Source organism: Cydia pomonella, chromosome 2 (genome assembly GCF_033807575.1).
Source record: "Cydia pomonella isolate Wapato2018A chromosome 2, ilCydPomo1, whole genome shotgun sequence".
Lineage (NCBI taxonomy): Eukaryota > Metazoa > Arthropoda > Insecta > Lepidoptera > Tortricidae > Cydia > Cydia pomonella.
This window is the reverse complement of record NC_084704.1, coordinates 23,102,393-23,128,970: the sequence shown is the minus strand read 5'-3', so window position 1 is coordinate 23,128,970 and position 26,578 is coordinate 23,102,393. Positions and strand designations below refer to the sequence as shown.

General features: G+C 38.0%; 2 protein-coding genes across 4 annotated transcripts in view; one reads left to right on the top strand and one right to left on the bottom strand.

Annotated features, from left to right (window-relative positions):
* Nucleotides 1-19,373, bottom strand: part of LOC133534665 (spidroin-1-like) — a 33,976-nt gene extending 14,603 nt beyond the window's left edge. The window contains exons 1-2 of one of the 3 annotated variants that reach the window (XM_061873878.1): nt 18,613-19,373; nt 8,211-8,345 (exon numbers count right to left, since the gene is read on the bottom strand). In XM_061873878.1, the coding sequence (XP_061729862.1) occupies nt 8,211-8,345; nt 18,613-18,685 (208 nt within the window). In that variant the 5' untranslated portion in view covers nt 18,686-19,373. The remainder of the gene's footprint in view (nt 1-8,210; nt 8,346-18,612) is intronic. The other 2 variants (XM_061873877.1, XM_061873879.1) reach the window with 2 other exon arrangements.
* Nucleotides 19,374-25,058: 5,685 nt separating this feature from the next.
* LOC133530682 (uncharacterized) lies at nt 25,059-26,291 on the top strand. Its single transcript, XM_061868704.1, has one exon. It carries the CDS (start codon nt 25,059-25,061, stop codon nt 26,289-26,291), a length of 1,233 nt encoding a protein of 410 aa, XP_061724688.1.
* The last annotated feature ends 287 nt before the right edge of the window (nt 26,292-26,578 follow it).

The window sequence follows — 26,578 nt, the reverse complement described above, 5'->3', positions numbered from 1 at the left end:
TGAATGCCAAAATGTGGGCTCCAAACAACACTGCCAAACTCCAAAATACTACGGACGAAAGAGTAATACAAAACTTTTAACGTGAATGTACTTTTGAATGGTTTACTTAAACGCAAAATTATTCCTAATTTTTTATATGCTCTCGCCACAATATTATCTATGTGTTCAACAAAGGAGAGTTTAGCATCCAGAGTAATCCCTAAATCTCGGATCGACGACACCCGTGAGACACTGCTACCAGCTAACTTATAATCGAAAGTTATAGGATTATGTTTACGGGAAAATGTGATAGTGTAGCATTTCTCTGCGTTTAGAATTAAGTGATTTCGCTGACAATAGTCCTCAAATTGTGACAAATCGGATTGTAACGCAACACAATCATCATAATTCCTAATAGTCTTATATATTTTTGTGTCGTCTGCATAAAGTATGTGGGATGAAGACTGAAAGATAGTATCAATATCATTTACATATAAGACAAATAGAAAAGGGCCCAGGTGAGAGCCCTGGGGAACCCCTGAGGGAACGGGTAGAAACTTCGACCTGTAGCCCTTGAGTGCAACCGCCTGACTTCTATTACTAATGTAAGACTTTAACCACCTAAAGAGGTCACCGTGTATACCGATCCTGAAAAGCTTCTGAAGTAAAATTGAATGATCTATTTTATCGAAGCATTTAGAGAAATCAAGATGATAAATGATGTAGATTAGTCCTTTCAGCGTGCGACCCCTCCGCCGTCAGTTCTGGACAGACGCGACGTAAATGTCCAGTGCGCCTGCACCGGCTGCACTCGTAGTTCCGGAACTTGCAGGTCTGGTAGGTATGGCTGTTCGCGCCGCATCCGCCGCACTGGTGGGTGCTTCCACCCGAGCTCCGCCCTGGTGAGCCGCCATGTCCGCGAGTGCCTCTACCCGAGCTCCGCCCTGGTGAGCCACCAAGACCACGCGTGCCGCGCGTCCCGCCACGTCGTCCGTGGCCGCCAGCGTTGATACGCCGATCGTATGCTGCGGTAATGGCGTGTACTGGGGCAGCTGCCGCCGCAGCACCCTCGCCGTTGGCCGCTCCCGCCGAACCGTCAACCGCAGCCGAATCTTTGATTGCCGCCTCTAAAGTCGTCGCTTTCTTAACTGCGTCTGTGAAGCTCAAATCTTCATTTTCGGCAAACAAACGTTGTCTAATTTGATCGCTTCTGATACCACAAACGAACTGGTCCCGCAGATTAATGTTCAAATTAGACTCAAATTTACAAAACCGGCCTGCCTTCTTTAACTCCGCCACATAATCGCTGATACATTCAGTGCCCTGTCTCTTTAGTCTAAATCTGTAGCGTTCGGCTAAGACTGACGGAGTCGGTTGTAAATGATCTTTGACTAAACTAACAACTGCTTCGTAAGCTAGCTCCGATGGTTTCTTCGGACTCGTGAGATTCGTTATCAGCTCATACGCCTCATCTCCGACTGTAGCTATCAATGTAGGCAGTTGAAGCTCCGGTTTGATATCATTTACCTTGAAATACATTTCCATTCTTTCAATGTAAGCCGACCATGTTCCGTTTTTGACGTCAAATTCTTTTATTTTACCAATCGACATTTTTCCGCCCTAATTTATATATATATATATATATATATATGGTGAGAAAAAGAAAACCGCAGACACGCTACTCCGAATATCCTCGTCGCCAGTGTAAAATCGGAATATAGAAGATTATAAATAAGGCACGAACGTAGACCAGCAGAACAGAATATATTGACAACTTCAGAATGACAAACATGTTTCTTTTGCTATACGGCCTACATTACTAAAGGCTTGTAAAAAGCATTCATTGTCGTCACCATCCTGGCGTTATTATCCTGGTTTTATTAGCCAGAAAAAATTACAAACAGCAAAAATAATTAGTTTTATGGTTCAAAAAAGTATAAACTGGAGATTTAAGCGCATCTTTAATGCATTTGTTTACAAATATTACATTAAATTAAAATTGTAGACTAGTTTATAAAGGTGTCACCATAGGCGTCATAGTCCCCAAATTATTTCAAACTATTATCAATACTAAATTATAATCTTTTAGCTGATGCCTTTTATACCATTCAACTTCTATTTCAAATTTCTTTCATAACTGATGTTTTTTTCTCCAAACAACTAATTAAAAAACACGACTACATTTAAAAGCAGACTGGAAAGCTAAAAATATTTTTATTAAAATATAATTTCATAATAACCATGTAGTTTCCCTCTTGTACAGGTAGAATCGCACACATTTAAGAGTAACGATGTATTTTGATTAAAACTGTCAAAGCAACCTTCCCCCAGCGAACGAAAAAAACATGGAAGACTAACCTCAAACAAAATATCAGCGTAAAAGTGGCCCCACTATTAAAAGACGCAATACTCATAACGGACCAATTGCAACCCGTCTGTTTAAGTCTTGTTTTCTTCGACGAAACTTAATTTCACCATGATTAGTCAATTTAAACCACCCAAGCTACGATTGGTCTATTATCCATATACGATTGGTCTATGTGGGTAGTGTAGTATAAAAACAATATACTATTGTGTTAAATATAACATTTGCGAGAGTCTCTTGTTGATTCACATTCAACCTATGGGCGCTTATACTTTTGAGGATTTATACTTCTTTTTTCATTTAATGCCCTACTATGAGTTAGGTGTGAGTAAAATTTGTTCTGTCAGACATTATTGGATATTAGATATTCAAAAATATTTTATGTGTTGGGCCATCTAAAACCAAATAAAAAGAAAGCCTCCCTCGGCTCTATAACCCAACATAATTCCCATTTTTAAGGCAATAAATTTCCCACAAATTATATGAAAAATGCACCAATATGAATGTCTTTGTTTCGTTGTGCGTTATCCGATCTTATGCCTTCGTATTGGTTCACGACCAACCCCCGGACGACATCGGTGTTCGAAATACAAACAGACTTTCCTTCGTGTTGGTTCACGACTAACCCCCAAGATGATTTATTCCTTTGTTTCGTTGTGCGTTATCCGATCCTACCTACCTTCCCGATACCTTCGTGTTGGTTCACGACCAACTCTCGGGCGAAATCGGTGTTCGAAATACGAACCGATTTTCCTTTATGTTGGTTCACGACCAACCCTCAGGATGATTTATTCCTTCGTGTTAGTTCTCGACTAACCTCCAGGATGTCTGTATGTCCTTCAAGTTGAAGGATTGCACAACGATTTTAATATCAAATATATTGTATATTGCACAACGAATAAAATGAACGCCTCCGCACCTGACGCAATTAGCAGTAAGTAAACATGGATCTCTGCGAATTTTTAAAAATTAATTGGAACTTTAATAATTAAAAAAAAACATATTTTTCTCAAAAACTACAGAAAAAAGCTAGCCGAAAAAATTCATTTCAAAAATACACTCTATTTAATATTTTAAGTTTTTTTTTTAATTCATCATGTAAATGTACAGTTTTAAGATATTCGATTTTAAAGTATTGAAAGTTTAATAGTAGATTGTTAAATAAGGAAATGCACGAATGAAAGGCACCCATTTCTGTCGAGGCAGTTTGGCGCTCGAGCGCCATGAGAGCGCCAATAGTCCAATACTGAAATGGCGCCTTTAACTCGAGTTAAACACTACTTTTCATTTCGAATTCGAGGAAAATAAAATACATGCATTTAAAATAAAACACGGCTAAGTATAGACTTCAGTAGTATTTCTTAAGGGTACTTACAATTGTTTATTGTTTATTCATGCAACACCAAAGCGCTTACATGTTAAATAATAATATTAATAATTAGAATTATTTACAATATCCGCAAATAGTTAAACATTACAAACTAGGTACAATCACTCAAAAGTCATATATAAAGCTGTGGAAAACGAGCCTGGTGAGTCATAAAAGACATCAACATCAGGTCTTTGGATTGATAGTTCGTTTAGGACTGAGAGTGCCCGATTGGTGGAAGCATTGTTGCTCTGACGCGTACGCACCCCGCCCACGGCGAACAGTCAACTCCGGCGTTGCGGCGGAAAAGCGTCGCCCTCGCTGGTGCTTAATACGCACGTCCTCGGCGCTGGAGCGAGCAATCCTATCTGCTCAAGCACCTTAACATTACTGATTCTGTTTCGCAACAAATTATAGTAATGGATCACTAATAATATTTTTCGTCGCAGTTCTAGCGTATCCAATCCCACCATTCCCGACACAAACATCGAGGGAAAAAGAAGTGGATAGTATCCGTAGATCCTTTTATACATATAGCGAGCAAACTTTCTCTGTAGCCTTTCCACCATGAGAGAGTACTTTGCCTTGTGAGGATCCAAAATACAGGCACCAAATTCCAACCTACTGTGAACATACGCATTGTACAGAACTACTGCAACATTAGGACTAGAAAACTGCGACGATACTCGCATAATAAAATCTAGCATTTTATTAGCACGTCCACAGATCTCGGTTATATGCAAACGAAAATCCAAGTGCGCGTCTAGAGTCAACCCAAGATCTTGGACTATATCCACTCTCTCCAGTGGTATCCCGAGCAGGTTATGTGATGGGGTAATAGCCTCTCGAGCTCTGGAAAAAGTAATCAGCTTACATTTGGTGACATTGACGGGAAGCTGATTCGCAATACTCCAGGCCGCAACATTATCTATGTCACGCTGTAGCGCTTCGCAGTTTGCCAAACTTCGCACGCTCCTAAACAACTTTAAGTCATCCGCGAATAGCAGGCACTCTGCGGTGGATAATACATTAGGCAAATCGTTTATCATGATGATAAATAATGTAGGACCCAAGGTGCTACCCTGGCTTACTCCGGAGCGTGTGTAGTAGGCAGGCACTGTTTGGCATCCAGCTATCTGGACAAACTGACTACGGTTGCGCAAGTTGCTGGAGGGGAACCTCAAGAGCTTTGGTGTAAATCCTAACATAGAACACTTTTGTAGCAAGATATCATTACTGACCAGATCAAAGGCTTTCCTAAAGTCGAAGTAAGCTGAGTCCACCTTGTGTCTTAGATCCATTTACATACACAATGAGGTTAGTAATGGTGGAACGGCCTTTCCGAAATCCATGCTAGGAGTCAACCAGGTACACTGCAATCTGCTGGCTAATGCGACTTTCAATCATTGTCTCAAACAGTTTAGCAAATACTGAAAGCACCGCAATTGGTCGATACTCTGTGACTTCTAATACATTCCCTCTTTTGGGTACGGGTGTCACTCGGGAAATTTTCCACCTCGCAGGGTATTGGCTAAGTTTTATGCTAATATTAAATACTGCTACATAAGCAACGGAAGCTCAAGCGCAGATATGTAGTCTCTTACAAGGTATGGAGGACCGGCAGAAGAACGAGGCCTTAGCTTTTTAGTGGCACAACGAAGTTCCGAAATGGACAGGCTTTCTACGGAAACACGAGCCGCATCACAAGTCTTCGTGCTTGATGCTGCTTGCGACGAGGCCTCATCAGGATCTACCTTAGGCACGTCATCCAGAAACACAGAAGCAAAGTATGAAACAAATGCATTGGCTGCCTCTTGCCCCACCACCGACTTCCCTGCGTAGGTATATTTCTTACACGTGGACCTCTTTCTACCTTTAGATTTTACATAGGTCCAAAATGATAGTGTATCGACGATATGCGTCATTAATCAGCAATTTAACATGAGACCTGTAATAACCTGAAAAGCTCTCTGTTAAACACTTCGCCCTTCTTCTTGTACCTTTTTAAATGAAAATACTTAAAAATAAAAACCGGCCAAGAGCATGTCGGGCCATGCTCAGTGTAGGGGTTCCGTAGTTACTCTCCCGTCACAATAAGCTAAACTGGAGCTTAAAGTATAGTAAATTGTTTACCAAGGGATGAAACGGTACCTTTCACCCGAGTTAAACAAATAGGCAAATTTGCATAATCAGTACCTAATTAAAGTAAGTCTTTTTACTATGAAGGGAAAACTTTTTGCGATAACTCAAAAACAGCTAAACTGATCATGTCCGCTATAGTTTTCATTTAATGTCTTTCTTAAGCTTTACTTCCACGATTTTTTTCATATTTTTTGGACCTATGGTTCAAAAGTTAGAGGGGGGGACACACATTTATTTTTTCTTTCGGAGCGATTATCTCCGAATATATTCACTTTATCAAAAAATGATTCTTGAAAACCCCTATTAGTTTTGAAAGACCTTTCCAACGATACCCCACACTCTACGGTTGAAGCGAAAAAAACATTTCACCTCCACTTTACGTGTAGGGGAGGTACCCTAAAAAAAATTAAATTTTTAGATTTTATTGTACGACTTTGTCGGCTTTATTGATTTATATATCCATGCCAAATTTCAGCTTTATAGCACTAACGACCACGGAGCAAAGCCTCGGACAGACAGACAGACAGACAGACAGACAGACAGACAGACGGACATGGCGAAACTATAAGGGTTCCGTTTTATGCCATTTGGCTACGGAACCCTAAAAAGGATAGGCGTAGCGACAAGTTATGGACTGTGGCTTACAAGGAACAATTAGTAATTTTGGTAAAAATAAAGCTTGAACACAGTAAAACATGGGCACATAAAGTAACAAAAATAAAAATGTTATAGAACATATTTTAAGGACATTTTTATTGCATTTATTTACTAGACTAATAACCATTTTTACAAATATACACAATTATTAAATGTGCATTCTATATGCCATACTGCGTGCTTTGCGTCGAATCCGGCTCATTAAGTCTTGCACTGCACTGTCAGGATATCTTTTGCAAGCCCATTTCCATTTTTTTTTGCAATTCAGCTGCCGATTTAACTTCTCCGCCTCCTTTTTTTAGAATTCCTTTCATAATTGCCCAATATTCTTTAATCGGCCTCAGTTCAGGACAATTTGGAGGATTGCACTCTTTAGGTACCACTGCGACATCGTTATGTTTATACCACTCAACTACTGCTTTAGTTAGAGTAGTGACAGCTCGCATGGTCTGGCCAAAATAATGGCTGTGAGCTATGACTGCGTAAAACGGGCAGTAGACGCTTTTGCAAACATTCTTTTTTGTAGATTTCACCGTTTACTGTGCCTGTTGTTACGAATGAACGACTTCTTTTACCACAACTATAAATAGCTTGCCATAAAAGGATTTTTTTTGGAAACTTCGATCTCTTTTTTATCTTGCAATCTTCTGGGGCATCCTTAGGTTTCTTAGAAGTATAAAATTCTTGCCCCGGTATCTGCTTGAAGTCTGCTTTGATGTATGTTTCATCATCCAATACAACGTATCCAAATTTTGTCAAGTAATTGTCGTACAACTTTCGTGATCTCTGTTTTGCAGACAGATTTTGCTTAGCGTCGCGATTGAGTGCAGCTTGTGCTTTGAACGACTTTAATCCAGCTCTAGACTTAGTTTTCTGTACATATGACTGCGACATTTTGACCTTTTTTGCGACATCACGGGACGATAACTTCGGATTCGCTGTAAAAAGCCGCAAGACATGGGCTTCTTTTTTTATCCTTTGCGCCTTGCTTACCTGCATTTCCCGGCTTGCGATCTACTGTCAATCGTTCTCGGAACCTTTTTAAAACTAAACATACGGAAGCTTGCGGTAATTTTAAAAGTTTTGCTAATACCCTATAACTTAAATGGGGATTTTTCAGTATGTTTGCGCAAAATAATTTCACGTTTCTTGTGTTCAGAGCTCGCCATCGTGAAAACAAATGATCAAAGTGGAACGCTGTCATAATAGTTTTTATTCATGATATCAAATAGTTTTTATTCATGATATCAAATAGTTTTTATTTATAATACGAAGAAGTTTCCATATTGTATAAATAAAAATATATAAGCATTTACTTGTGCCCACATTTTACTGTGTTCAAGCTTTATTGTCATGTATGGAATGGGGAGTTCATTATCAGAATGGAAATTATACAACGAGTCCATTTAAACCAATATTTTTAGTGCTTATTGTAAAAATATAGAAAAAAAGGTACGTGGAAACAGAAACGTAACATTTTCTGCACACTTTTTAAAACAACAACGACTTCAACCTTATACTCTATAATGTAAGGTCCACCCGCCACGATACTACCGAATACACAACTTATAAATACTAAATATATTTGCGTAGAATAATTTATCTCAATACAATAGGCGCGAAAAATTCTTGTTAGAATTATTGTTGATAAATGATCAACACGATTAGAAGTGAGACTTGCAATTCAATTATCGTTACCGCTCGACGAGCTGCTCGAAGTGGATGAAGTGGTCACGTCGTTTGAACTTCCAGGTGTCATCATTCGTTCAATGTCTTTTTTTAAGAGATTTAGATTTGTTTCCAGTTTATTTATATTGGATAGCGTCGGCGCGACTGGAAAAAAAAAACTTATTTAATTAATTGGTATTGAAACCATCATTTATTTGACATGATGATTATAATAGAAAATCACCTTATAATAAAAGGCTGTATCAAAAAAAAAACCTGTAACGGTCTTGAGTCAGACCAAGTTTACTTTTGCATACGACCGACAGAGTGTGTAAGTGCTATCATTAATGTCATTTTAGTAACAATTTGAAGTTAAAAACTCTGTTCAGAGTTAATTTTAGACAGGCTAAGTTATTACATCAAAAACATTACGAGTTAGGAAAGAGTTAGGAAGTTTAAGAAAAAGACCAAGTGAGAAAACGGCAAATTAAAAAGAGATGAGTTAGGAAAGAGACAAGTTTGGGAAAGAGACCAGGTAAGAAAATGGCAAGTAAAAAAAAAGATAAGATGAGAAAGTGCCAAGTTTAGGAAAATGTCGAAGTCGTCCTGAGCGCTAAAATGTTGCCAAGATGAAACTGTCAAAAAGTTATCAGATCTCTTGTAGAGCCAAGCTTCTAACTCTACAAGCCCTTACTTCACAAACTCCACACCTTAGTCATAATCATAATATATGGCTTGGCCTATTATCCTTATTTTTGTGTATAAATAACACATACAATATGTATATGGTTTAATCGTAGTCGAAAAAATCATTCATTGTCGTCACTATCCTGGTTTTATTATCCAGGAAAATTACAAACATAGCAAAAATAATTAGTTTTATGGTTCAAAAAAGTGGAAAAGGCATTTGAACGTGTTCCTCGCCCGACAATCTGGTGAAGTCTTCGAAAGAAAAATATCCCGGAAAGGTACATTGACATAATAGCTGACATGTACAGAAACGTAAAATCGGTAATTCGACCCACAGTGTGGCAAACCAAGCCAATAGCAGTCGCCGAAGTGGTACACCAGGGGTCTGTGCTAAGTCCATACCTCTTCTGCCTGGTGATGGTTGCACTCACTGAAAATGCCCAAACGAAAGCACCATGGAAATTTATTTACGCAGACGTTGTAGTCATCTGCACTACATCTCGAGAAGAGGAGAGAGAAGAAGCTCTCGGTGACTGGAAACGTCAGTTAAAGGTGGGTGGCCTGATGCTGAGTATTACCAAATCCCAATACATGGTGTGTAACGAACCAGATCAGCCCGAAGACCCTCTCGTTATCGATGGACAGCAAGTCACCCGGTGTGACGAATACCGATATTTGGGTACCATGTTGCACAGCTCGGGAAAATTGGAGGTGAATTTGCAGCACCGGATCGCAGCTGCCTGGCTGAAGTGGCGGGAAGTGACTGGCGTTACCTGTGATCGGAGGATGCCCGTGTAGCTTAAGGGCCTTGTCTATAAGAGCATAATAAGAATGGTTCTAACCTATGGGAGTGAAACATGGCCCATGACGCAGAGCCATGTCCGGTCTGTCCAAGTCACCGAAATTAAGATGCTTTGGTGGATATGCGGAGTAACGAGACTCGACAAGATACGCAACGAGTACTTTCGCGGTAGCCTCGGAGTACGTAATATCTCCGATAAGCTACAAGAGAGTCGACTGAGATGGTTGGGACACGTAAAGATAAGACCTTCTGATTACATCGGGAATGTTGCTGTGGGTCTGAACATCGCTGGGTCCCGAGGAAGAGGAAGACCCAAGATGAGATGGACAGATACCATAGCAAAAGACATGAGTGCCTGCGACGTTACAGTGGACGACACGTCCGATCGCGCGAAGTGGAAAGAAAAGATCAGGAAAGCAGACCCCACAATCAGATGGGAATAATAATGCTGCGGAGAGAGAGAGAAAGAGAGGTTCAAAAAAGAATAAACTGGAGATTTAAGCGAATCTTCAATGCATTTGTTTACAAATATTACATGAAATTAAAATTGTAGACTAGTTTATAAAGGTGTCACCATAGGCGTCATATTCCCCAAATCATTTCAAACTCTTATCAATACTAATTCAACTTCTATTTCAAATTTCTTTCATAACTGATGTTTTTTCTCCAAACAACTAATTAACAAACACGACTGCATTTAAAAGCAAGCTGAAAAGCTAAAAATATTTTTTAGATATGTTAGTTACTCAACTTAATTAATGTAAATTAGAATGTAAGTGTTCAGTTCGGGACCTTTTAAATGGGAAACATTATGACATGAAGGTCCCCCGACACCAATCGAAATAAAATATACAGGTACAGTCACGATCCTAAATGAGCATAAACTTTTGCGTTTTCTGTTTATGACCCTGACTGAACCACGGACGTAGATAACAAGCTGGATAGAGTACACTGGCCAAAAAGTGTGTCCACTTGAGAAGTCAAACCAGAACCGTGCATCTCGTTCTAGTTGGAGTGACCATAAGCATATTACTTATGTGAGATATTAGGATAAATTGGAAACTTGTATAGTTAGGGCCAGGATCTTTTCTCATTCGTGCATTCAGAGAGAATCATACTGTATTTTCCCTATGCTCTGCACTATGGAGCACAGTGCAGTGCAAAAAACGTAGATCATCTCATAAAAATCTTTCTCTTTTACTCCAAGGCGTAAATTAGAGTAACATATCATAAATATGAGAAGTCTTAAGTCTTATCAGTAAGCCATGATAAATTGACCCACACTTACTTAGAGGGTAAATTAAATAAAAGTTTCTAAAACATTTTGTTAAGTCCTAGCATAGCGTAACAATTAAGGCTTATACACAAATTAATCTTGATTATTGAATAAAAGTATAAAATATTAACACACAACGAAATAACAACTTATATTTAGCCGGTTTGGCTTCTAACACTGTTTATGCTCTTAATTTAACAAAACACCTATCGTATAGAAAATTTCACCCGGAATATCATAAATGCCTGTTAAACAACACGACACTATTTTGACTGCAATACGTTTTTAATAGTTTTATTTATTTTTTCTAATTTAAAAATGTAGGTGTTACATGTGTTTGAAAATGAATAAATGTCGGCCGTTGGCGGCCACTGTTGAACTCAAAAATGGTCATTGGTCAGGTTTTTTCATTTGTAGTTTGCCTCTTTCGCACTCATGGGATGTTCATATACATGATGGCTTCCCTTTTGCACACTTCAGCTATATTTAATCGTAAGCATTATCGTAGACCTGTGATTACAACAAAATTTTTCAAATTTGCCGCCTTGTCCTACGGATGGAAATGTGTGTCCAACCTATATAGAATTGATTATATATGTATAGTAGTAGGAATAGTTTGAAGCAACGTTTCAGTAATAAATAATTATGTATAAATGTGAGTCTGTGATGTTTAAGAACTTTGGTTTTAAATTTTGACAGTTATTTATTGCATAATAGCCCTCATTAGGTCGACCAAATTAAACATGCCGAAATAAAGACATACCTATTTGAATAAACTTACTTTTACATGAAGTACGTAATAATAATTCTGTAAGACCGATTCATATCATGCCGACATCATAGTCACCCTAATGAGTTTGACAATATACTCTTGTATTTTTATCAAAAAACTGAATAACTGTGACTTACCTGTGAAATGATATTTCACAATCAGCATAGCTTTCACTCCTACAACCCGTTACATAATAATAATAATAAGATTCTTTATTGCACACTACATAAAAACAGATACAAAAATTGAGAAAATACATACATCGGTAGGTAACAACAGACGGGCTTATCGCTAAACAGCGATCTCTTCCAGACAACCTTCAAATAGTGAGATAGCGAACGAAGCGAAGTTACCGGGTGGTGCAAAATAAAGAAAAAAGTAGTAAAAATACAATATAATACATATATTAAACATATATAGTTAAAATAGACTACATTTATTACTATATACCTACAAAAAATATATACATATACATATATAAATGACAAAGGAAGCCATAACAACGACAAGGAGTTTAAAAGAATATAGGACCTCCATGAAATAGACAAATAAAGTTCTTTTAATAGGTTTTTAAAAATGGGAAGTGATTTAGCACGTCTAATATCAATGGGTAGATTATTCGACAGCCGGACAGCACGGAAACTGAAAGAGTTGTTGTAGAATTTTGAAGAGGAAGGACGGGGAACAAGTAGCAGATTTTGAGAGCATCTAAGTGAGGAAAGAAATTTAAACCGGGCTTTAAGGTAACAAGGAGTATTGGGGTGAAACAGAGTGGCATACAGGAGGGAAAGAATATGCGTGTTGCGACGGAATCGGATGGGTAACCATTTGAGCTGCGAACGAAAGCTTGAAATATGATCGAATTTGCGCAACCCGAAAATGAACCTAATGCACACGTTTTGAAGTCGTTCGAGTTTGTTCAATTGCTCCTCAGTAAGATCTAAATAGCAGATATCAGCATAGTCCAAAATAGGTAGAAGGAGAGACTGAGCAAGCGCAATTTTAGTGGCGAGAGGAATCCAAGAAAGAGAAAAATCAATGATTACACCCAGATTTTTGAGCTGGTTAGAGAAAGGAATCAGTACTCCATCGAACACAACCCCAGGCAAATTATCGAAATCGACTCTTGCTCAGCGATTGATAATAAACATAGATGACGAACTAGCTCTGCAAAATGACACACATTGTGCCGAAGCGGGCGGGGCGTCAACTTTGTGCCGCGGAGCTATTTAGTTCGCAAATGGCGGCTCGTTGTCACAGTCGTAGTAAGAATTATTAAAATTATATCTTTAATAAAAGAAATATGCCTTATTGTGCGGATAAATGATGTGCTAGTCGTTCCAACAAACACTGGAAACAATATGGCATTACCTTTCACGTATAGTTTAGCTAGGATCATATTATTTTGATTTCTCTTGATCAAAACAGATTTCATATGGGGATGATGTTATGCATTTTAAACAATCGTTGATATTAAGAAACTTTCATTTTAAATTTGTTCAGGTTGTTATTTTAATAATTTAAATTCGTGATAGTAAATACGAATCGTCGTTGTAGGTGGCGCTTTTTTTATGTGTAGGTACATTTTTACTAAGTAAAGATCTCGCTGCTATTTATAACTTTTCGTTAAATTTGGTGAAAAAATATGGAACGAATGCAAGTGTGGGTCTTAAACCTACGAGGATCGTAAATAATAATGCACGCACTTAATAAACAATATGTAATGTTCGAAATACAGTTAAAAAGTTATTATTAAACACAAGCAGTTAGCATTAACACAGGCACACACAGTTCACCGAAACACTAGTTAGGTTCATGCACCATACCATTTATATTAGTCCGTGAATCCATAGGCTAGTATCACGATAAGCTACTAGTCAAGTACGCGGATAGGATTTAACTGGCGCTGACGATGCGCGAGCGATCGATCCCGTGACGTAGGTAACACTGATGAAAGACGCGGGCGGCGCGGCGCACGCATTACCGGCGAGAGCGGCGGTCGCTGGCTAGCAATGGTTGCCAGCCCGCGCGCCGCCATGTTGTCGGCTGTCGTGAGTGGGTCCACAACTCCACACGAAAAAGGTTTTGTGACTCTGTTTTGTTTGCGTACTTTGATGTGGAGTAGGCTACACAAAGAAAAAAGTAAAAACAACAATGATATTTTTCCATTTCCATACAAACTTCCTACGACGACGTGTTCAATACGAGTTTCTGCATGAACGATACAATGTATTAATTGGTTCGGAGGCTTAATTGCCTTTAAACACGTGCGACAAACGAACAAATAATAAGCCTATATATTAATACTCTTTAAAATAAAATAACAAATTATCATACAAAAATATTGCATTTAAAACGTTATATACGACCGGTTTGGCCTAGTGGGTAGTGACCCTGCCTATGAAGCTGATGGTCCCGGGTTCAAATCCTGGTAAGGGCATTTATTCGTGTGATGAGCATGGATATTTGTTCCTGAGTCATGGGTGTTTTCTGTGTATTTAAGTATTTATAAATATTTATATATTATATATATCGTTGCCTAAGTACCCTCAACACAAGCCTTATTGAGCTTACTGTGGGACTTAGTCAATTTGTGTAATAATGTCCTATAATATTTATTTATTTATTATAACTATATATCGCATGAAACCGTCTACGTGGAGTTGGTTTCCATTGTCGTGTATTTTCAAGTGTCAATGCTACAGCCAATCACAGCGCCTTATTTTATAATACACCAATCGTAGTTTGGGTGGTTTAAATTGACTAATCATGGTCAAACGAAGTTTCGTCGAAGAAAACAAGACCTCAACATTGACAAGTTGCAATTGGTCCGTTATGAGTACTGCGTGTTTTAATAGTGGGGCCACTTTTAAGCTAATAATTTTGTTTGAGATTAGTCTTCTATGTTTTTTCGTTCGCTGCTCTTGCTATATTTCTTGGGCTGTCAATGATAATTACTTGAGTTTTAGATGGATTAACCTTTAAACCATAGCAAGAGCCCCATTTAGAAATGCGTTCTAAGTCGGTGTTAGTGGAATGTACAAGATGTGGTAAATCGTCTAGCAGGCCTTGTGAGTAGATTTGGAGGTCGTCAGCATAGAGATGATAAGAAGAAAGGAGATTGGAATTAATAGAATTCATGAAAATAGAAAATAGTAAAGGGGACAGCATACCACCCTGCGGGACGCCAGCCAGTGTACTGCACCAAGATGAAGAAGAAGAGTTATCAACTTTAAGTCGTTGCCGACGACCATCCAAGTAGCTGTGGAACCACTCTATTGCTGCAGGAGAAACATTGAGAGAGCCTAAAATACCCAGCAAGATGTCAAAATCAACGGTATTGAAAGCGTTGCTGAAATCTAGCAACGTCAATACCGTTAACTTTCGGTTATCCATGCCAGATCGAATATCGTCAGAAATCTTAACTAGTGCGGTGACCGTGCTGTGACCGGAACGAAACCCTGACTGGAGAGGATTGAAGAGAGAGTTTTTATTAAGAAATGAAGTTAACTGCAAGTGCACAAGCCGCTCTAAAACTTCGGAGAGGAAAGGAAGAATTGATATATGCCTAAAATCAGAGAAGGAAGACGGGTTAGATTTTTTTGGAATGGGAGTAATATTAGCGTCTTTCAAGGAATTAGGAAAACAACGTGAAGAAATTGAACTATTAAAGATGTTGGTGATAATGGGAAGAAGGAGGTCAAGTAGAGGGAGTATCATATTCCGGTCCACACAGTCCACGCCAATAGCATTAGAAGTTATGGATAGAATGCTCGTCTCAACGTCACTCTCAGAGATCTGGGTAACAGATAGGGTAACACAAAACATTTTAAATATAACCATTCAAAGTTACTACAATTTCTACCATATTAAATTTTGTTGTGCACATGCTTGTTTTAATGAGTTAACAATATTAACATCATAATTAATTGCAAATTACTTAAAAGATATCAGAATCGTAATTTGAATATAGCACCAAAATAGTATAAGAAGGATTAATTTCAGTATTATATAGATATAATTACCACCACATTGGTATCTTTTTAACATTGGCAACATGTGCGAGTGGGACACAGGGCTAGGTTTTGTTATCTCAAGTGGACCGTTTTCTCTAATCTGGTACGGACACCTTTCTGGCTCGGTGATAAGGTTCAATTACTGCAATGTTCTGCCGCCAGAGTGCAGCACTAGCACCTTTCCTAAACCATAGAATAACTTATACATACTGTGCCATAAACTGTTTTCTGACAAGTTTTCACAGATAATAAAATATGACATTGATGCATCAAGACAGTTTGTTTACAAAGGGCCTATCGGGAAACGTGAAAATCGAAATTTAGTTATCTGCGTCTTCATCACTCGAATATGGAAGACTGATAGAGAGATAAGATAACGAAATTTCGATTTTCTTGTTTCGCGGTAGACCCCCAAATTGTGATGGTGGTAGTGGCGCCCCCTACGCGAGATTTACGTAATATTCCCTATTTACACTAATTAAGTTGAGTAACTAACATATTAATATCTAACTACAGTCGTGTTTTTAAATTTAACATTTATTTATTGTATTGTGAGCTCATATCATTCATATAGTAATTTTGATCTCACTTTTGACATATATTGAAAATCCCTATTCTTTCAAAATAAGACTTAAACATCATGTTGCAATTATATAATTAATCGTCTTTCAACACCCTTCATTTTGATACCCCACTCGATAGGTATGTAAGATATTTTTTTCTAAAGGTTGCGTAATATGACGTATTAAGTCCACCATATTGTTTTTATGATACAATATATCTCATCATCATTTGCTTGCCCTTATCCCATTCATTTGGGGTCGGCACAGCATGTCTTTTTCTTCCATATCTTTCTGTCACCCGTCATCTCATCGTTCACTCGCATTCGTTTCATGTCATCTCTCACACAATCCATCCACCTTTTCCATTCCATTCTACATTCATTTGTAATACCTTTCTTGTCACATGACTTTCATCCCTCCGCATCACATGCCCATACCACACTAGGTGATTCGCTCTTACTTTTTCTATTATGGGTGCAACTTTCAGGCTTCCTCTTATATACTCATTCCCTATCCTATCCATTCTTGTCACACCACACATCCATCTTAACATTCTCATTTCCGCTACATCTACATCTAAATCGGTTAATTTCTTATTTCTAATTTCCTTTATTGCAAACCATGGTACATATGTTGTTACAAAGATTAAACTATCATATGGACCCTGACAGGGTATAGCAAGTATGTTCTTAAAAATAATTCTTAAAGCTAGTTCTTAAAACAAATGTAATGGGGTGATAACAATTCTTCCATTATAGGTACTTATCCTCCAGGAACTCTGCAACAGAATAGTAGGCTTTCTGAATTAATAGCGTTTTTAATTTTGTAGTAAATAAGTTATTAGTTGTGATATTTCGTATATTTATTGATATTTTGTTATATATTAATATTGAGCTGTAATATGGGCCTTTTTAGGGTTCCGTAGCCAAATGGCATAAAACGGAACCCTTATAGTTTCGCCATGTCCGTCTGTCTGTCTGTCTGTCTGTCCGAGGCTTTGCTCCGTGGTCGTTAGTGCTAGAAAGCTGAAATTTGGCATGGATATATAAATCAATAAAGCCGACAAAGTCGTACAATAAAATCTAAAAATTTAATTTTACACGTAAAGTGGGGGTGACATTTTTTTTTTGCTTCAACCCTAGAGTGTGGGGTATCGTTGGAAAGGTCTTTCAAAACTAATAGGGGTTTTCAAGAAACATTTTTTGATAAAGTGAATATATTTGATGATAATCGCTCCGAAAGAAAAAAAAAATGTGTCCCCCCCCTCTAACTTTTGAACCACAGGGCCAAAAAATATGAAAAAAATCGTGGAAGTAGAGCTTCAGAAAGACATTAAATGAAAACTATAGCGGACATGATCAGTTTAGATGTTTTTGAGTTATCGCAAAAAGTTTACCCTTCATAGTAAAAAGACTTACTTTAATTAGGTACTGATTATGCAAATTTGCCTATTTGTTTAACTCGGGTGAAAGGTACCGTTTCATCCCTTGGTTAACAATTTAATATACTTTAAGCTCCAGTTTAGCTTATTGTGACGGAAGAGTAACAACGGTACGGAACCCTACACTGAGCGTGGCCCGACATGCTCTTGGCCGGTTATTTGTAGATATTAAGTGTCGGTTCTAGAGGGATGAGTTTATCATTCCGACGTACGCATTTTATAATATAAATAAATAAAGGTTGTTCCTGACAAAAGTGGCTATTTCCAGAATATATAAAGAAGGTAAAGTTAGAATTTTGAAGTTAATAAAGTGTGGCTTGCAGCTTACGAGTTGAGGAATATTTGCAAGTATGCGGATACATTTTTTCTGCGTTAAAAATATGTCGTGTGCGTCGGTGCTATTTCCCCATAGCATGACACCATAGCGTAAGCAAGCTTAAGCGTATGCATGATAAGCGGAGAATGCACATTCTGTATGAGTGTAAGCCGTTAGTATACTTAATGCATAGAGGAAAGAGGATAGTTTTGCTTTGACTTTGGCTGCATGTTTTTTCTAGTCGAGGTGTGAATTGATTGTCAATCCGAGTAGGGTGGCGTCTGTCGTTTCGTTGATTTTGAGCAGTGGTTATAAGTCGATTGAATTTTTCTTGTATGGCCTAAATTGTATTATGTGTGTTTTATTTCTATTTAGTACTAGGTTATGATCTTGCAGCCATTCGGAAATTCTACTAAAGTTTTCCTTAATGATGGTGAAATCGCTAGAGTTATTGAGATGGCTAAACAGCAGCGAGATGTCATCAGCGAATAGTACAAAGTTAAGGCATTCAGAAGTTATGGTGGAATAAAGAAAAGTAATTTTGTTTAATACTTACAACCTCCTGATTTAGCTAGTAAAGGCGTCACCAGCAAGGTGAGTATAACCAACATTTTCACATTGAGCGCCATCCTTCACTATTACCCTTCTCAATGGACGAATGAGGGATATATGATTGATGTGACTTATTTGAAGAAGCAAAATCCATAACATTTTATTATATCATTAAATTAATCGTGAGACATTCAATAGGTACTTACATATAATTTTAGTCGTGTACCAATAAATTCGTTATCACTATCAGCAGAGTTTGAAGGTATAATTAATAGTACCACGTGTACCACCGGAGCACGAAACGCCTCCGTTTCAGCTGGAGCAAAAAACCATTTGAATGTCCGGCTGTTCTCCTCTACCTATAATATACAGGGCATCCCAAGACTATGGCACATCAAGGGAAAGTACCTTAAATATAAGACAGGATATTTTGCTAAAAGGAGACTTTATTTTATTTTCAAAACTGAGTAATACTGCATTAAAAGATTTTTTTTTAAAAAGTTACTTTGTCTGGAAATCGAACCGACTCAAATGTGAAAAAAAAAAACATTCTGTATTTTTATGATGCCAATCGAAAGAATGCATAAAAATAAGTCATCTCAGAAATATGATATCGGAAAAGAAATGAATAGAGTAAAATTTTTGATTAAAATTTCAAGATTCGGTTTAATTCCCAGAAAAAGTAAGCAATATCATTTTTATTTTTAAATGCTTTTAATGCAATATTACTGACTTTTAAAAATTTGGATTCTATTGTCTTCGTCCACGCACGCTTCGTTTTTGCACGTCAGCAGCAAAAAGAAAGAGACAAAAAAAGTGCATACGTAATTCAACGGTATATTTACGGTTTATAATAGACCCCCAAATAAGTCCAAAACACCCTACGAGTCTTTATTCGTAATAATTAATTTACGAAATAAAATTTTAAAATGTAATAAAATCACCATATTTTGTATTTTATTATACAATCAATACAATGAATTTAAAAAATTACGCAATTGTTACGCAATGTAAGTAATTCTACTTTTAACGATTTCTACTACAGTTGACAAATAGTCGTATCCGCAATTCGGACCGTATCTTACAGATTTTTTTTACAAAAAGAAGTTGTCGACTGAACTGTCCATTGATGTTCGTTATTTAATTATTTCCGTATTATTCTGGTTAGACTAAAACGTCGCCTCATGTCCTACCATTTATATGGTAGCGGGCGTCTAGATCGTCGCTTTATTGTTCGTTATCTGCACGGTCGGACTCACTTTTAACATATGCATGGTCATGATATTGACCAGTGTGCGATTCAGTTATTGGACGTCATCATCATTGTCGCCAACTTAATGGTGTGGAGTGCCGGAAACCTAGTTCGCGGGTTCTTTGTTCGTAGTCGCTTTCCTCTACAAAGCAGAAAACGCTGGGAGCATTATAAAAACGTTGGCTGTTAAAGAGTTAAACTGTCTCAACCTGACGAAAATGAGGATGGTTTCCGATTTGATCGGGTGCATGTGTTGGTCTTGGGCTATCACACATAATGAATTGTTTGCCATGATTTTAATGACATATACCAAGCGAACTTAAAAATATACATTCTGAGGATCCTAAACAACTTGACAGTCTTCATGCTGTGTGTTATACTTTGCCCAACGGAAAAAATAAATGGAGGCAAGGAAAATCGACCTCAGCTTTAAAGAAGAAAATAAGCTTAGAACACTCTCTCCTCTGTCGTATAATACCAGTTAATTTACGGCTCTGTCATACACCACCACAAGACATCCCTTCCCTGTGGCTCTTAATAGCTTCGGCAGGAACCTAAATATCTACCTAAATATATCAATTAGAGTTGAAACATTGGGTAGATTTAGTATTTATAAGTATATTCATTAGAGCTAGTAGTTTCTAATCTAGTTTTATGCACCACCTAAATAGGTAACCTAAAATTACCTAAAGCTACCTAAAGTTTTTCTGGTAAAGATCACTCTTTAGCGATAAAACCGCTGTCTTCATGTATATGTATGTCTCTCTGTAAATGTTATTTTGAGGTGGTGCAATAAAGAGGATTTGTATTGTATTGGGGTCGTTAGTAGTTAACGTTAGAGTTGTCTACAAATGCTCTACAAAGTTGTGTAAAGAAAGTATTTTGAAAAGATTTTTCGGTAGCTCAGTTACATTGAGGGAAGTAACTGTTCCTGTCACATTAGAGGTGAAGCCGTCTAAGTGAAATATCCCTTCAGAACACGGTTCGGAAATACCCTTTGACTTCCAGATGAGATGTTTTCCCTCAAATGAAGGAAGACTACTATGCAATTTGCTTATAGGCATACTCATAATATTATTATTCTTAAAAAGATGACTCAACTCGGTCAAACCTCAAATGAAAGCCCGTGCACGGAAATAGAGTCATGATAATACTGTTAGAAGGCACATCAAAGGATCACGCAGGATCTTTTTTATATTCGATGCACCGCTGGTTAAATAAGTACACTAGTTCTATTGTCATTCTCAGATGCAAGTACTACAAACTTAACTGAAGGGTAGAAGTAATAAAGTAGAGTTGAAGGTGAAGCAATAAAGGCAATTTTCCTGTTATATTTGTTGTTATTAGTATAAAGAATATTTGTTTTTCAAAGGGGAAAGGTAATGCGGTTGTACTTCCGCTTTGGGCCGCACGCTCGCAGCTCGGCCTTCGCCCTCGCGTGCTGGGCGATCCAATGGGACGCTCCGGGCCTTCGGCCTTCGGCGTCGCTTTTAGTTACTGGGGGTTGCACGCTTGGGGGTCGGGTGAAGGCTCCGGGCCGGGCCGGGGTCGGCCTTCGGCCTCCCAGCCTGAAGCTCGCCCTTCGGCCTCGCTTAACCTACTCGAAAATTTGATTTGCCCCTGTCCGCCGCCATTTTGGATTATTTAAAAAAAAAATCATATGGTAATCTTGGGCCCCCAGGCTCGCCGCATGCCAAATCTCAGCGCGTTCGGACCAACTTGGAAAAAAAGAAGTCGGCCATTTTGAAAATTTTTAAATGCCATTTTATTTCTCTCGGGGCCCTCTATGACATTTGGTCGAGCACCCTCCACCTATCGCGCACCGTTTCGGAGTTGCAATACAAAACTAAAGTGGCAATTTTTTCCGCCATCTTGGATTTTTTCAAAAAAAAAATTTACCATACGAATCTAGAGGGCCCCGAGATTCCGTGACCAAAATTTCAGCGCGCTAGGACCATTTTGTAAAACGTCCGCCATTTTTAATCCGCCATTTTGAAAAAAAAATGGCGGCTTCCAAAACTGCCCAGGGTCCTCTATGACATTTGGTTGAGCACCCCCCCCCCCCCCACTATCTCTCACCGTTTAGCCGGGCCGTCAAACATTTTTCGACCCGGAAGTCAAATCCAAAAATCCATATTTTTCTGAACCTACAAATTCCGAGCTCTATACAGTTTTTTTTTCTACCTAAATCCCATAGTTTCCAAATAAAACAGGAACATGTATACACAAATAGTCATTTTTGAAATAAACAACTTTTTAATCAGAATTTACAATTAAGTCGTGAAATAATGATATGGTGGAGTTTAAAGGTGACAGTCCATTTCCAACTGCAGCTGCACTACCGTTGCGACATTACTGGTGCGACATTACTGCAGCGGCCGACTGCTGCTGTTTGTGGCGTGCAGTCACGGCAGCGTTCGTCAGTTGATTGTCAAAGTCAATGAGTTATGAGTAATGTCACTGTCAGACGTATAAATAAAATTACTAATTTACTTAATTGTATATTTGTATTTTTTACGAGAAGAAGTAAGTGACGATAATGCTACATGGTACACGAAAACGAAGAACAGTTTGCCTTTCTGCAAGAGTCACAGTCAATCGAATCGAAGGCAGCTACGCAATATTATTAAAAAACCAGATATTTGTGGTGACCGTTTGTTTGCCGATTAAATGAGTAGCAATTTAACTTCAAATTGTAGAAATACAACCAAATTACTCGAATTAAATTAATGCAGAGGAGAAATATTTCTTCATTTAAGGTAAGTTAACATTTTGAAATTATCTTCCACATCCTCTTGACTAAATGCGTGACCACCGCACATAGAAACCAGACGAGAGCAGGGCTCATAAGTCATGATGTTGTTGTTGATGTAGAAGTCTGCGGTAAACATCCCCTCAAAAAGCCAGGTAGGCTCTTTTATCCCGGGTTTACTTTATTTCTGTAAAGGGATTCCTGAGTTTCGGAGATGGCGATGCGACACGTGAGAATAAATTCTCCAATGCAGTCGTTTAGTGTTAGCAAAATATTAAACCAATTTTACTTTCTTTAGGTACCTAGCAGTGAAGAATACATGAATAGATTGATTTGTAAGAGCTATAATTGCGCAATTTACACTGAATACTGTCCAGTTTCCTATTTCAAACTAAGTAAAGCACAAATTTAAATTTTATAATCGCTTTTGTGTTGCAGGTGTCCATGGGCGACGGCACTCGTGGTTGTGGCAGATACAGTTTATGACTAGACCATATGAAACTGGACGGGCGATACAAGAAATCCTTTATGAAGAAAGCTATTTACGTCAGCCAAGTGGCTGATTGAAAGAAAATTTAATAAATGAATTGGAATCATAAATATTTTCCTTGTGTTGTTGTGATGAAAAAATGTTGTGTTGCACTCTGTAGCAAAGTTTGTTTAACCCTCATGCCTTGAAGCCCCCGCAACTGTCAATACAATTTTACTTTTAAAACCACTGTCGCTTCTCTCGTGGTTCAATTTTGTAATCTTTCTTACGTTTGAGTATCCATATGCTACCATGAGGTATTAAACAACAACTTTGCCATCTGTACTATTAGGTACAACTTACTGATTACTTCTTTTAGCTCAGGAATGGCTTTGAAATGACAAAGTGAGAAAGTGTCACGATATTATACACCGTGGGCTGGTAAAACCTGACAGATTTTAAAGTTGTATTCTTAATCGCATTTAGAGGCTAAAATATCCTACAAAGTTTTCTGTAATCGGTCTTCTTTCAGAGATAAAGGCAATTCTTGCGAAAATTTGTTTCTGCGATAACTTTGTGAGAAGCGCCTTTTTGGCTGCGGCGCTGCCTCTGTGTGACTAGGTTTAGACATACCTTCTGACAAACATTACTCAACTAAAAAGAACACTCGCAATTTTGGTCTATAGATGAATGAAGAAAATTTTACTTCTTCGTTGTAATGTTTTTTTTTTTCGCCAATATTATGTAGAAAGAAATAACGTGTACATCACACGTTATGCGCACGCAGAAAATGGCTTTTTTATCGGCTTAAACAAAAAATACGAGTAGAACATTTTATTGCCAAATTTGACTAAACATTTTTTGCTCCTCAGGAATGCGTGCTTAAAATCTGTCGGGTTTTACCAACCCACGGTGTATATAATATGATATTACGACACTTTCACATTTTATGACACCAAATTACAGTGAATTGCCAGCGAGAATTCAGTAATTAATCCTGTTGAATACGAGCATCACTGAAACTCCTAAGCAAGCCTCCAACTCCAGAAGTGATACATGCGCGTTGCCGACCTTTTAAAAAAACCTGTATACTTCTTTTTTGAAGAACCCATACTTTAGACCCTCAGAAAAACCTCGGCAGGGAGCTTATACTAAAGGAAATTCCTCTTAAGCCGCACAGTGCGCGACCATTGTGGTGACTAAAAAATGTAATCTACTATGATTTCGTAGTATCCTAACACAAATATAGAGGATACAGAGTAAGCTATTTCATTCGAAACATTTTCTCAGTCAGACTTTGGAAAAAGAGAGAAAGAGGAAAGAGAGGAAATTGCATACGACCACTCCGTTCAGTCTTAGAATCATCATATAAATATTATGTTGTCACATTTTTATGCTGTTTATGCTGTACATGATTGTATGATGAATAACGGTTAGCATACTTACAAATGTGTCCTGTAATTTAGTAGTAGTAGTAGTAAAACTTTTTATTGTAATAAAATGAAAACAAAACAGGAAAAAAAAAAACACTCATCATTAGTACAAAGGCGAACTAGTTTTCCAGTTTTTTCACTATTATCAGTCATGTAAATAATTTATATATACATACATACATAGCTACTATCTACTTATTGCCTACCATGAAAAATTTTAATTTGAAAATCGTATATATATTTGCCTCTCTCTTATAGCTGTTCTCGGAAAACTACGAAAAAGGAAAGAACAGTTTATTTAATGAATTTATCAGGAAACAAAAAAAAACAATAATCCCCGCGCATCATCTCATTGGTTTTATTACTATTCAATAGATGCGTCTTCGCGGGAGTCTACCCTGATACCTTGAAACAAATAAAAGTTCACCCCATTTATAAGGGTAAAGGCGACATGCATTCACTTAAGTGTTATAGGCCCATATCGTTGATTCCAGTTGTGTCGAAACTTTTTGAAGGTCTGCTATGTAGTAGAATAACAAAACATATGACATGTAATCAACTACTGACCCGCCAACAGTACGCCTACCAGCCCGGGCGCTCGACGGTTGACGCCGCGCGCGACGTGGTGGCGCGCGTTCTCCAGCACCTCGACGACGGGCGTCAAGTCGCAGCCGTATTCTGCGACTTGTCGCGTGCCTTCGAGATGATTGACCACGCGCTTCTACTAGACAAGTTGTCACGCTACGGCTTCACTGGCAGTTTCTATGATACTATAGCCTCGTTTTTGAATAATCGTAGACAATGCACCTGTGTCCACAATTCGAGGTCACAAATGGAACCTATAGGCAGTTGCTCCGTTCCTCAGGGCTCCTCGACGGGCAATAACCTGTTTTTAGTATTAATTAATGACATCACATCCGCCTGCGATGATCCAGAGTACGTAATGTTCGTGGATGACACGTGCATCATTGTTAACGCTGACAACATTGATCAACTAAAATCCACGTTATCGATGATAATGCTCAAAATGTCTCGATGGTTTTCTGCTAACGGGATGTTACTCAACGTAGACAAAACTAACATAATACACTTTAAACTAAAAAATAAAGATAATACTCAACTAGATATCTCAATAAACAACGTCACTGTCCCACAGGTCCAGGAGACTAGGTACCTCGGGTTTATTATTGACTCAGGATCAGGACTGACCTGGGCTCCCCATATTGATCAAATATGCAATAAAGTGGCCTCGGCATGCTTTGCATTGTCTAGGCTTGCCCCTACGTTATCTACCAACAATCTCAAAAAATCATATTTTGGATATTTTCATTCTATCCTCATACAAGGAATGGATCTATGGGCCACATCTGCTGATCGAGATAGACCATTTAAACTACAGAAGCGAGCATTACGAATCATTGCTAGAAAAACGGCCGACCACCCGGCTAGGGATCTGCTCAGACACTTCAAAATCTTGACGCTGCCCAGTGTATACATACTAACTGCATGCCTATACGTCAGAGCTAATAAGCACAACTACTCAGCGTACGGTATTAGAAGCGATAGATGTCGCGCCCGAAATCTACTCGCGCCCCCGCGTCGACGGTTGGCCAAAGCCCGAGCATCTCTCAGCGTCTTCGGGCCTAAAATATATAATAAAATTCCAATTGATATTAGAAATGTAGGCAGTGACACAATTTTCAAAAATAAATTAAAGGCTTTACTTATTAAATTAGCCTGTTACGATATAAACGAACTCGAAATACCTAAGGGATAATTTGTAGTAGGTAAATGTTGTACGCATCCTTTTTTTGTAATTTAAATTAATTGATGATATTTTGACATTTTGTTATTAAATCAATTTATAACATTATTCTACGATTATTTACCCGACATTTAGTAAATAACTGACATTTTGAAATAGTAATTTAATTATAGCTATACCGCACATTTAAGTCTATCTTAAATTAAGAATATGGTATTTTTATTTGACGTGTAAAAATCTGTATTTTTTTTTTACCAATAAAAAATCTGAATCTGAATCTGAATCTGGTGTAATAAACT

Coding starts and splice junctions, on each gene's coding strand:
- LOC133530682 (XM_061868704.1), top strand. CDS start 25,059: ATGACATGTAATCAACTACTGACCCGCCAACAGTACGCCTACCAGCCC.